Source organism: Haemaphysalis longicornis, unplaced genomic scaffold (genome assembly GCF_048455015.1).
Source record: "Haemaphysalis longicornis isolate Haplotype H1 unplaced genomic scaffold, Haemaphysalis longicornis Haplotype H1 scaffold_5, whole genome shotgun sequence".
NCBI classification, from domain to species: domain Eukaryota; kingdom Metazoa; phylum Arthropoda; class Arachnida; order Ixodida; family Ixodidae; genus Haemaphysalis; species Haemaphysalis longicornis.
Window position 1 is genome coordinate 89,965,302 of NW_027526385.1, and position 12,628 is coordinate 89,977,929.

The window sequence follows — 12,628 nt, forward strand, 5'->3', positions numbered from 1 at the left end:
GATTGATAAAAGCGGAGCTGTTGACGTACCCACCGTGCCACGAGAGCTCCTAGTACTCCACTACCCTTAAACATGGATCCGACAAATGACAAGGTCCGGAGAGCGGCCACAGCACATGCCCTCGCAAAACAATAGGGCAGCAATCCCGAAGCAGTATTTGTAGACGCAGCAGACTATCCGTACAACGCCATGGTCGTGGTGGTGGTGGACCACACAGGACAAGCGCTCCCCTCGGCGACAGTTCTCACAAAAAATACTGCGCCTTCAGAACAGGCAGCAATCGCTCTAACAATCCCCACAACCAGGGCCAGATACATAATCAGCAACTTGAAGGCAGCCATACGTAGCTACAGTAATACGTAGCTGCAGTCGCCGCAAGAATGCTTCAACAGCTGCGAGCACCAAATTACCGATCAACGAAACTTATCTGTGCTCCTGCACACGAAGGGTTACAGGGCAACGAACAGGCCCACACAGCTGCTTGCGAGATTGTCACCTGAGCAGCAATTACCCCCCCCCTGCAGTGGCAACAGAGCACTCAGAAAAATTCTACAGCGTCAACTCGTGCTAAGAGATGACAAATTACTACGAACACAGCAGGTGCGAATTTCCAGCCGCCCACCACACACTCAACGCTGCGCAGGCCAAGGCATGCAGGCAACTTCAAACCAATACCTACCCGAACCCGCTGGCCTATAGTTACTTCCATCCAGAGATCTTCTCAGATAAGTGCAAACACTGCGGCCACCGCACAGACCTCACGCACATCACATGGAAATGCCAAAAGAAACCATGGAACAAGACCTTCTTACCCCTTATAAACATTACACATCTAGAGCACTGGGAAACCCTGCTGCGCAGCTCCGATCCCCTAACACAGCTACACCTTGTCCATACGGCCGAAAAAGCCACGATCTCCTGGCTGACTAACGCAACAGAGAGAGCCCAAGCTCTCTCATCATCATCATTACTAGCCTATCTACGCCCACTGCAGGGCAAAGGCCTCTTTCATGGATTTCCAATTTCCCCGGTCCTGTGCCAAGTGCGTCCAATCTATCCCCACAAACTTCTTGATCTCATCTGCCCGCCTAACTTTTTGCCGCCCCCTGCCAAGCTTGCCTTCTCTGGGGATCCACTCTGTTTCCCTTAGTGACCAACGGTTATCTTGCCTTCGCATTACATGCCCTCCCCACACCCATTTCTTCTTCTCAATTCCTGCTAATATGTCCTCAACATGCGCTTGTTCCCTGACCCACTCCGCTCTCTTCTTGTCCCTTGCCTATCATCTTCTGTTCCATCACTCGCTGAGGCGTCCTCAATTTAAGTTGAACCCTATTAGTGAGCCTCCAAGTTCTCTACTTCTGGGCAAATAAAGTTCCTTCTCTCCCTCTTAGGCTGAGTTCTCCGGGCTGTCTAAACATATTTCTTCAAACATGTGCAGTCTCATCCTCGTTTCTAGAAGCATACTCAAATACAACTTTATTTGAAACGCAACGGTTGAGCATCGAACCCGCCTTTGCTGGCAGATCCTTCCTGTATTGAAAAGCCAACACTGAGACATCAATGAGCTGCTGCGTTTCCTTACGTCTTAAAATTCACTCTGCCGACGGGCTCTAAGACACGCTTTTCCACAAAACTGCTGCTTAGCTGCTAAACACCTTTTGGAAATTCTCTGTGAATGTGTAAAAGTGTATTTGGCCGTGTTGAGACGGCTTGCTTGAACAATTCGTATAATACCAATGTATGCGAGAAAATTGCTCGAGTTGTACCAAACAGCCCTCATGTAAGAGCATGTTAATGCCTTGATAAATCATCTCTAAAGTTCATTACATGTCTGTTTTTGTTCTGTCGTAATTAAATTGCGTCAGGCAGACATAAAGTAGCAGTTTTCAATCAGTATTTACAGCTCTCAAGTGTTCTTTTTCACGCCTGTTTCACTATATGTGATGGTCGAGCAAACCACATGGACCATTGAGCACGAATGTGAGCACGTGCGGTGGTTGAATTCTGCCAATGGATTGTCATTAGACCATTAGTCCCCGTTCCATCAAGCATTGGAATCACCTTCCGCAACACGTCATGGGGATGATAAGCGACGATAAATTTTTTGAATTGTTAACCTAGCATTTACTCAGTGAGTAGTACCGCGTTTGTGCTTTTCCCTTCTTGCAATATTTTAAAAATCTGTGTTGGATATGCCCTGTTTTAAGCTATGTTTTGTGACTTTTTATGTCCTCTTTCATGCCTTGCAAGCAGTCCTTACCACATATCGTGCAATTTTAAACTGCAGTGCTTATGCTTATTTGTTTTCATATTATTGTTTGCTTGTACATTTTAATTCCTTCTTTGTAAACTTTTTTCTGACTGTAGCATTTGAGACTGTTAAGCGCAATTCTTTATGCCTTGTGAAAATTGCCCTCTTTGGTAATGCTTTCAGGCGAATGTATGCACTTAAATAAATAAATAAATAAATCCGTGTTAGGGGACAATTGAACGGCTATGTACGACTGTAAATGTCTTTGTGCCGTCATAAAGAATAACATTTCTTGTTTAGCTATTGTAATTGCAGGTCGCAGATGTCCTAGTTTGAAATTATTTACATATAAAATTTATGATGCCTATATTTACGATGCTGAGGTCTAAAGCGCACTTTTGTAATGCCTACAGATCAGGCCTCTAGTCACCACGTTGCTTTTATACTTAGATGCAAAGATGAAACCGTGCGTATCATGGCTTGTCACAAAGACGGATGCAGTGTAGGAATTAAAAATGCACCTTGTTTTTCTCTTCCACAACACAACTATTGAAAACACGATGAAGCAAACATTCTCTCGCAGTTACTTCTTCAACACCCATGAGGACTTCATACCGCAATGCAAAACTGAAGACAATGGGAATGGCGGTGTTGCCTTGCATCCTAGGATTGCAAAACTCCACTGGTGTGTCGTTCCACTGTGCCAGTGACCTCCAGGATTTCATCATCATCAGCTTATCTATGCCCACTGCAGGGCAAAGGCTTTTCCCATTAATCTCCAATTTATCCCCGCAAACTTCTTGATCTCATCTGCCCATGCAACTTTTAGCTGCCTCGTGCTACGCTTGTCGTTAGGAATCCACTGTTACTCTTACTGACCAATGGTTATCTTGCCTCCGCATTATTACATGCCCTGCCCACGTCCATTTCTTCTTAATTTTTACTAATATGTCCTTAACACGCGTTTTTCCCCTGACCCACACTGCTCTCTTCTTGTCCCTTAATGTTACACCTATCATCTTCTGCTCCATTGCTCGCTGAGACGCCGTCAGTTTAAGTTGAACCCTCTTAGTGAGCCTCCAAGTTTCTGCCCCATAGGTGAGTACCGGGAAGATGCAGCTGTCGTACACTTTCTTCAGGGACAATGGTAGGCTGCTATTCATCATCTGAGAATTATCTCATTTCATTCATTATCTCAGGATTTCATTCGGGATTGACTGAAAACTTTAGAACCACTCACGTCTTTACACCAACAGGAAAAGACACCGGAACACACACACACTCGGTCTATGTACATTTTATTCACAGATTTCATTTTTTTGTACCATGGCATGTCCTTTGAACCAAACCAAACTGAAAGAACAACACTCTGCATGCATCTGTACAAGAAAGTGTGCGCTAGCATTGCTTGCAGCAGAAGCAGATGAAAATGTCACCAATGAAGAGTGCAGAAATGTGCATAGGCAACAGCCGGCTCCGAGTGGTACCCGACACATTGTTCACCATTCAATCTTATGCCTCCGCCCTGACTTACAGAAGAAAAAAAGGTATGTCGACTTCGTTGAAAGATCGATAGATGCAAGTGAGTGCACTTCATGGCATCGCTTTCCAAACCCGACAGGGCTCCAAGCAAACTTGCATCATCATGCGCAGCAGTCACCGATAAATTTTGGCAGCTTAGAGTACGCAACACTTTCGTTTTTTTGCCTGTACTGGTCAAACTAACTTGGTGTCGAAACCTTTCAGCACACACTCACAAAACAGGTACTTCTCCGGGTCTTCACAAGACAACACAACTAGCAAGAGCCAACAGAATATATTAGATAGTCCCTCAGTCTACCAACAGCTCCACAGGAATAACTAAACTCTTCCCAAAACTACAGCAGCAAACAAACAGAAAGCACCAAATATTCGGTGAGAGAAAATAAAAAGCACAGGTCAAACACAGCGCACATGCCATGGCTATATTCAAACACCCCCCTCTCCCCCCCAACCCCTCCCCTCACCCAGTTGATCGTAGCGCATCGGCATTCCAGCAGAAGATGAATAGAATCCTTATAGTATTCACGGAGGGCATGGCGCCTTCTTTGGACTTCGCTTCCCACACTGCAATTCACGCTCACCTGCAGTCTCTTAGCGGCAGGTGCTTTTGGGGCCAAGTCGATGCGCGTAAGCACGACACACAACAATCCAACCCAAGTCCAGCCAGAACTTGACGTGCTCCCGGATGTACATCCAACCGAAACCGGGTATGCAGAGTAAGATGCTCTACACAGAATCACCAGGCACTATTGCAGAAGTTCGTGACAGTCACTTTGGGAGACACTTAAATACCGTAGACGTGCATAGGAAGGTTGTAGAACACCACAAGTAAATAACTATACACAGAAAAAGGAAAAACCGACAATGGACACAAGGTTGTGCGCCTTGAAAGAAAGACAACGGCTACACTAAATGACACATATACAAAAAATGAGAAAAAAAAAACACCGTTGAGTACTGCCCAGAAAAAAAAAAAAAAAGGAATCTAAAGTTTCTCTGACTTCAGAGTAGCTTTTAAAGCCACCACTAGAAAAAAAGCTGCAAAAACAGCCGACACGCCATGACAACAGTCCCCAAATACGGCTACGGATGTGTTGCTACCCGTCGTGTGCAAAAAGCTACGAGGACCGAAGTAAAAAAAAAAAAGATTTAAATGCATTTGACTTTTTTTCCACGACAGGACGAAAGCAACTTCTGTCACGTGGCCGCAACACTAGAACACCCTCCCATCGCCATCACGAAGAAAACAACTTTCCAGAGGAGGACACTGATTCACCATTTTGGTGTTCACCGTCAGAGTCACAACCCCTCTCAGGCTCGGCAGGAAAAAAAGAAGGGAGAAAGAAAAGACTTGCTACACTCACTGACGTTACAAGGGTATGACACAAACAATTCCCACTGAAAAGCACTTCATGTGTTTTCCCGACAAGCGAAAAATGCAACTTCGGTCACTAACCACATCACTACCAAATCTTACACTCGCTGTCATGAAAACTTTCAAAACGTCACCGATTCACCATTCCAGCGCTCGTCACCACCAGTGTTGCAACCTCTCTCGGGCTTTCAAGCTCGGCAGAAAATGAGACAAAAAAGAAAAGAGAAATGAAGACCTGCCACGACACTGACTGATATTACGAGGCTATGACATGGGGCAGCCAGTTAGGCTACCCCCTTCCCACGCGTGGAACTCTCGCGCCCGGCTCGCGACACTCTTCTCACTCAACATTAAAAAAAAAACAGAAGAACACGACCACGACGCTCACTTAATGTCCTTGGTGGCCTGCTCTTTGCCGCGGTCGCGGAAGAACCCCGCCTGTGTCCTGCACTCGCGCACAGTCACTGTGACCAGGTTGGCCGTCACATCCGTGATGAGGACCTGATCAACCACCGGGCTCTGCTTCTGCCAGAAGTCGGGGATGATGGCCGACCGGCTGTACTCCGGCTCGGCTAGGGCCGGCTCGGTGCTGGCTTCTTTCGGCGGCAGCAGCGTGGGAGGCGACGCAGCCTGGCCATTGTGACTGTGCAGGGGCTTCTCCTGGGAGACCGCCGACACGGCCGGCTTGCAGGCGGCCGACTCGCGGTTGCCGACGGGCGCGACGACCTCCCGACCGTTCGGGATGATCGGCGACGGTGGCGTCGGCTGTGGGGGAACGGCGACGGTCGGCGGAACGGGTCGGCTGCGGGGCAACACGGCGGCGGGTACTGTGGGACTCTGGGTAGGACCGGCAGAGTTGGCGGAACTGGTGACCGGCGAACCGGCGGAGGAGACCACCAGGTGCGACGGCGGCCGGGAGATCCGCGCAACCGTTGCCGGTCCGAGCTGCCCGGTACCCAAGCGGGCGGCTACAGGGGGCACGGCGAGGTGCGATGCAGGGGGATGGCTGTGGTGCCCGACCGTCGGCTGAGGAGAAGAAACTCCGCCGCCGCCGACCGCCATGCGTGGCGTGATGGGCTTGAAGCTCATGGGCGGTCGCAGCGGGGCCCTGGCGGCCGAACCGTTAATGAACGGTGGGGTCGCCGGAACGGTTGGCGGCCTCGGAACAGTGTGGACCACTGCTGGCATGTCAGGCGGCTTCAACAGCCTGGGCATCTTTGCAGGAGGCTGCTGGTTCAGAGCACCGACCCGGTTCTGGGGACTAGAGGCCACTGACAACGGCCGCGCTGCATCCAGCTTGCGCTTGGCAGCGACCGGAGGCGGGTCTGGCTTCTTGGCCGCTTCCAAGACTGGCGGAGTTGAGCTTGGCTCGACTTGGCGCGGCTTGGAGAGTGGCAAAGGCGCTACCGCTGGTTCGGGCTTTTTCTCTGCAGACGGGGGACCGGCAGGTGGTTCTTTGCCAACCCCGACCGCTGGTTTGGCCTTCTCGTCCTGCTCCTTCTGCACCTTGGTTGCCGGCTGAGAAAGTAATGGCGGCGGACTGGTGGGAAGCCGGACAGGGGCGGGGGGCTTGGCCTTGGCGAGAGGAGACTCTTTGGCTTCGACTGGCTGCGGCTTCGGCGTCGCAATGGGAGCCGGCTGGGCAGCCGGCAGTTGCGGCGCTATGGTGGGTGGCAATGAGGACGCCGAAAGCCGCGACGCAGACGGCGCCGCAGAGCCTTCTTTGTCTTCGGGTGTTGCGGCAACGGCGGGAGACAGCGTGGGGGGAGGGCTACGAGAGGGAGACATGGCGGAGGTTGTCTCCGTACTCGAGCTGTTTCCGTGTGGAGTGGCGGGGGCATCGTTGGATGCGTCGTCCTCGCTCTTCCCCTTGGAGTCGTGCCGGAACTCCTGGTGCTGCTCACCTGTGCTCTGAAACAGTGGGAGATGGCACAAGAAACAATTAAAATGTGCTGCCTTGCTGGAAATCCACAATATTTGACTGGGCAGCAACAAAGCCTGTCCTTGCAACGGTTGTCCCCCAGAAAATCCTTGCTAAAAAGAACTACCCAATGGTGCCCTAGTACACACTAGGAGACATTTACTGCGAAGGAAAGTTTGACATCCACCTTTATGCAGCCATACGGCTACAAAGGAAAGCTATACAGCTTCCTCAGAAAGTTCGCAGTTAAACTTTCCTTCGCAGGAACTTACTCCGCCTTGGGGATTTCCCCTAAATCTGGTCAATTAGGAGACATTTACAAACATGTGTAGGGTATGTCTGGTTACGCACCCCATAGGAAACCTCGAACCATCAATCGTCTCGAAGAAAAGTCCATACAAACAGCTAGGTGCTTCAGCCACATATACAAACAGTTATGTGCAACACCACCATAAGGATGTTTACAAGTTCTTACAAATTTATGCGACCTTGTAAACAGCGTGCCTAAGCTAGAAACGAGAGATCTCCCAATTAGCAGACTTGTGAGAAGAGAAAGCCGCCAAGCTCTACTATGAATGTGTGGGCTTAGCTTAAACAGGTGGGTTCGATCTCGGCCTTGGAAGCACAGCAGTTTTTTTTTTTGTGTGTGTGTGGAGGCTAGGAACGAGACCATTGAAGTATCGGCGCACGGTAAAGGTCCCCATACAATCAATCTGCAGCCCTTAGTACAGTGCACCTCACACCCTGTACAAAGCTTCAGCGTGTAAAACCCCAAAACTAATTCTGAAGCCACCCAGCAGCGCCATGATGAGCCAACTGATTGTCAGTAGTGAACGAATCAGCTATCCTGAATGGAAGCCCGGGGAAGACCGATCGCAGCACCTATGGCATGAACGAGAATTTCTCACCTCTATGAGCGGTCAGCAATTTCAGAAATTACCCCTGCGACACGGGCAGTTCAAAGGCCTTTGAACCAAACGTCATTTGACTCAAATGCAACTATTGAGCTGCTACGTGGCGTTTTAGGTGCGGAGTACCTTAGGACCGCACAATGTCCGTCCGCGTCTGTGCGCATAGCGTTTAAAACCGCAAAAAATCACACAGGCACCGGCAAGATTCGAGCCAGTGTCTGGTAGACCAGACAGAGTTAGTGTCAGTCATCTTACCCATTGGGCCACGACCGTGAGTTAGTACCCGACAGTCAAACGGCTTACTCCTTCGCCTGTAATGGTGCGGAGTACCTTAGGACCCCCCAATGTCCGTCCGCGTCCATCCGTGCGCACACCACCATCAAGCAAAATTCGATTTGAGCAGCGAGTTGCAGTTTAATTTAGGGAATAATCATGGCGCAACTCATGGCTCAAATCGAATGATGGTCGGGGCGCAAATCGGATGTCACTCGGAGCGCAACTTGGATGTCATTTCGAGTCCCCGTACTCCGCACCCTCGCCATCATCCACGGAGTGCAGATGCTGTCATTATTCAAAGGCATTGGGTTGAAATGCCATTTGGGTCAAAGAATCACCAGTAGCGACCTTAGAGGTTCTCAAAGGCCTTTGAAACGCGAACATTTGTAATCTCGGGCACAGTTTCTGCACGCCGCAAATACAAAAATATTTAAAAGTGACCTTGGTTTTCAAAGAGCATATTCTCAATTGTTTTTCACTTGTTTGGGTTTCAATTACTGAACCTACAATTACAAGATAACTTTGTACTCTTGACACAGGAGGTGAGGAAATGAAAGAAAGGGGTATTTAGAGAAGCCATATTGACCATCCTGTATTGTGCATGTTTGTTGGTTATAACCAATTTTATCACTCCCAATGGTGTGATATTGGCTCAGTTTAACATCTCAAGTCAAAAGAACAAAACAGGGCAGCGGCAGCAACACCAAAACATGGCTGGTGAATGCTTTCAACTACCTTTGAAAATTGTCACGTCGATCAGCGGAACTCCTTCCAGTTTGAATTTTGAAAGCCCTCGAATGTCCTTTCAAATTCCTGTGTAGCACAAGTATCAATCACCCTTGTCCCACCAGTTCACAGTATCCTGAACATTTATTCCCTCGCAAAGCTAGAAGAAGCATAACTTGGTTCTACCTTCTCACCCAACTCGCGAAACTGTAACAAACTTGCAATTCAGTTTGCTGTTAATGCAGCCTTCAAAATTCCGACATACACTCATTTCTTAGACTTTTTTCTTCTTGTCCCTTCACGGACAGCTTGTACAAGTAAAAGGAGCCATGAAGAGAAAATACAACTTCGCTTAATTTGAAAGAACTAAGATTCAGTATCTCACTCAGCTCCATTACAGCCCCAAAAGATGTTTTTTTAACGAAAAAAAGAAGAGCAAGAAGTATTTAAAAACTTTCAAATTTTGCGCCACAGTGACGTGTTATGAGCAAGAATGACGTCATACGGGCCAACAATAAAACACAATTTTCGGTGCGTTAACTGCACGTTAGCATTCAAGTGATGCGGTCAAATGGAACTAGAGGCCCCATTACAGACGTCCACTCATGTGTCGTCGCGACAGGTCAGTCAGGCGGCCGCCAATCGCACAAACAAGGTTCCGTGACGTCATAGAAAAGTTGCGGGAAAGTGGCTAGGGGGTCGCGACTGCTTCACACGTTTTCTTTAATATCTCCGTTATTTATTCGAACAGTGCGATGATATTGGTTTCATTGTTATCGGGTCTAAGCAGTCTTTCTAATAAACCCAACTTGTATTTTGTCTTCATGGCTCCTTTAAACACTCAGATTTGCTATATGCCGTCTTGCACCAGCCGTGGTGGCTGAGTGGCTAAGGCATTATGCAGCCGAGCCCATGGATGCGGGTTGAATCCCAGCCACTTCTCTCCCAAAAACGTAAGGTGAAAATGCTTGTCAAAATTTTGGTGCGCGTTGATGTACCAAGAGTGGTCAAAATTAACCGCGAGGCTTGCACTACGCCGCATGGCGTGGCCCAAGTGTAGCTAAGGCATTACTGCAGCTAAGGCAGTAGCTAAAGCATAACCAGCACGTTACTAAAACTCCAAAATTTTAATTCCCTCCAACAAAATCTGCAGTGTAGTGTCCCTGAATTAGAAACAAGGATGGTATACAGGGGAAATGTAAATCTTCGAGCTTTGGTGAACTAGCTATAAATTCTAAACAAAAATTTCCATTAATTAACCTAATTAGCGACAATGCCTATAGCACTCTTCAGTGTCCTTTTAAAAATTGTCGGATGCCGATGATAAATGTAGTTCGGGCTCATTCAAGAACTGTGAGCCCTAAAGGTGAATATGAATCCATGGTGGAGCAAGTTCACATCAGTGCAGCAAGCCATTTTCCAAGCCTCCTACTGTTGTTATTATAGGCCGGCATACTAGGGCTGAATGACTAGAATATTCATATGCAGCACAACAATAAGGCTTGCGAAGAAATTTCTCGCATAAATGGGACAAGAGGCTGTCGACATGCGCCTACCAGAACATTTCTTGCCCAAATCAGAACATGCGGTCGGCACAAAACCAACTCGCTTGTAGTGACATGAGCAACGCCACTTTGGCGAAACAGCATTTATGTAAAAACAGTGTAAATGGCAAGTGCGCTGCATAAGATCGCCACGAGAGGGTAATTTTCAAGGCCCTTACCTGGCTCCTTTCTTTCTTTGGCTTTTGCCCTCGCTTCCCGGGCCCCGTATCTTTCTGGCTGCAAGATTTAAAAAAAAAAAAAAAGCAATCAACAAACTCGTTACCGAAAGAGTGTCGCCCGGGCGGGCTCAAAGGTGACTCACACGTGGAAACGCCGGGACCGGCGACGCATGCTGACGTCAATGGCAGACAGCGCACGCGCGCAAAAGTTAACTCGTCAAGCACTTCGCGAGATCGATTCAAGACGCCCGCGACTGTGCGTCAGCGAGACGCAAAAGTTACAATGAGTACGTTACGCCCATGGTTACGCCAAGCACTCCTCTGACACCAAGAGTCAGCGACTGTCACCGACTACCGAGATGGCCACACAAGTAAATAAAAGAAAACATGTCGCGGTCAACTCGTGCTACTGGTCACGTGACTTCCCATTATCCTACTCGGCCCCCGCGGCCAATAATTATGCGGGATTACACTTCCCTAAACATGCAAGGCGGCGCTGCCGGCGGCGAAAGCCCCGGAAGACCTGCGGCAATAAGGTACGGTCAATCCTAACAGAAGCTGCGCCTCTGTTAACGAGTTAGCAGCGCGCATCTCGTCATAAACAGCGACCATATATTACCTATACACACAGCTTGACTAGTAATATGGCCACCATAAACTGCGTAAATCTAGTAGTTACCGAGCGAGCGACAAAGGCGGCGGCCATTTTGAGAGGGACGAGGCCTTGCGACCGCGCACGCCAGATCGCAGACGACACACAAATACAAAATAAAAAGAAAACGCACGTGGGCAGGAGTGGCTAGAAAGAAGGAAAAGAGCCCCGAGAGGAAGGAAACCGGTCCGACAGTGGGAGGAGGAGAGCCGCGACCCCGCGGAACGAACCAAACAACCCCGAGGTTCTCCTCGCCACATACGCACTCGCCCTCTTACCTGCTCTCGAAGGCTTCCAGCAACCGCACGTCCAAAATGTTTTCCTCCGGTTCCCAGGTGTTGTACCTGCGTTACGCACGGTCAGAATGAGACGGGAACTGCACCCAAACTCGACGTTCAGCGGCTGTGTCGCACAATAAACATGCCAAATAGGCAACGCCCGCCGTAGCGTCAGAATCACTCGAAATGGAGGGTTGCGGGGGGAGGGAAGGGGGGGGGGGGGCGCAGCCGTCACAACGACGCGAGAAAAACATGGTGGCGCGCTAGGTTTTCGGCTGCAACACGCAGTGCGATTAAAAGTATCCTTGCGCCGTCGATGCGTGACCGCGTTGGATGCATACGCGAGCAAAAAGACGAAAATGGCAGCTACTTACTTATGACTCCAGCCGCGCCACTTGACCAGGTATTCGACACGGCCCTGCAATGGAACGTTGCGAGGTCCGAAATCGAGACAGAAAACGCGGCTAGGGTTGCGCCGAAAGCACGCCGATCGTGAGCGTACCAGCTCGAACGATGCCGGGCGCGGGTGCCTACCTTGCGGATCCGCTTCTTTTGGATGCACTCGGCGGCGAAGACGCGCTCGCCGACGGAGGAGAGCTCCATCCCGTCGTCGGAAGGCGGTGCGACGTAGTCCTGCGCCTCTGGTCGCCCCCGGCTTGGCTTTGTGGACGGCTCGGGATTCCCGGCAGTCCTCGCGCGCTCTGAAGTGACGTCACCTGTGACGCAAAGGAGAGAGAGATAGAAGAGCGGAAAAGTTGGCGATTGTGGTGCCCTCTCCAGACGGGAGCGGAAAGCAATGACGGCAACTGCCGACGCTGGCTTCGTCTGCTCGTGTTTTTTTCCACGATCTGTCATTCGTTCGTTCAGCTGTTGAGTAGAGAATGCAAAACAAGGAGAGCTTCAAACATCGCGTGCTCTGTTTTTTTACGACGTAAGCACACACGCACGGAACGGAGCACGAAAACGAGCA

The 12,628-nt window shown here is 49.5% G+C and overlaps 1 protein-coding gene across 2 annotated transcripts; it reads right to left on the reverse strand.

Annotated features, from left to right (window-relative positions):
• Window positions 1-3,535: 3,535 nt before the first annotated feature.
• On the reverse strand, window positions 3,536-12,356 carry LOC144138565 (uncharacterized). Of its 2 annotated transcripts, XM_077670912.1 has the most exons (5): window positions 12,193-12,356; window positions 12,033-12,076; window positions 11,659-11,724; window positions 10,729-10,786; window positions 3,536-7,082 (listed from the first exon to the last, which is right to left on the reverse strand). In XM_077670912.1, the coding sequence occupies exons 1-5, from the start codon at window positions 12,259-12,261 to the stop codon at window positions 5,556-5,558; spliced, it is 1,764 nt and encodes a 587-aa protein (XP_077527038.1). In that variant the 5' UTR covers window positions 12,262-12,356; the 3' UTR covers window positions 3,536-5,555. The 2 variants fall into 2 exon arrangements, with proteins under 2 accessions (XP_077527038.1, XP_077527037.1); XM_077670911.1 differs by lacking the exons at window positions 11,659-11,724; window positions 12,033-12,076; window positions 12,193-12,356 and adding an exon at window positions 10,872-11,266.
• Window positions 12,357-12,628: the final 272 nt, after the last annotated feature.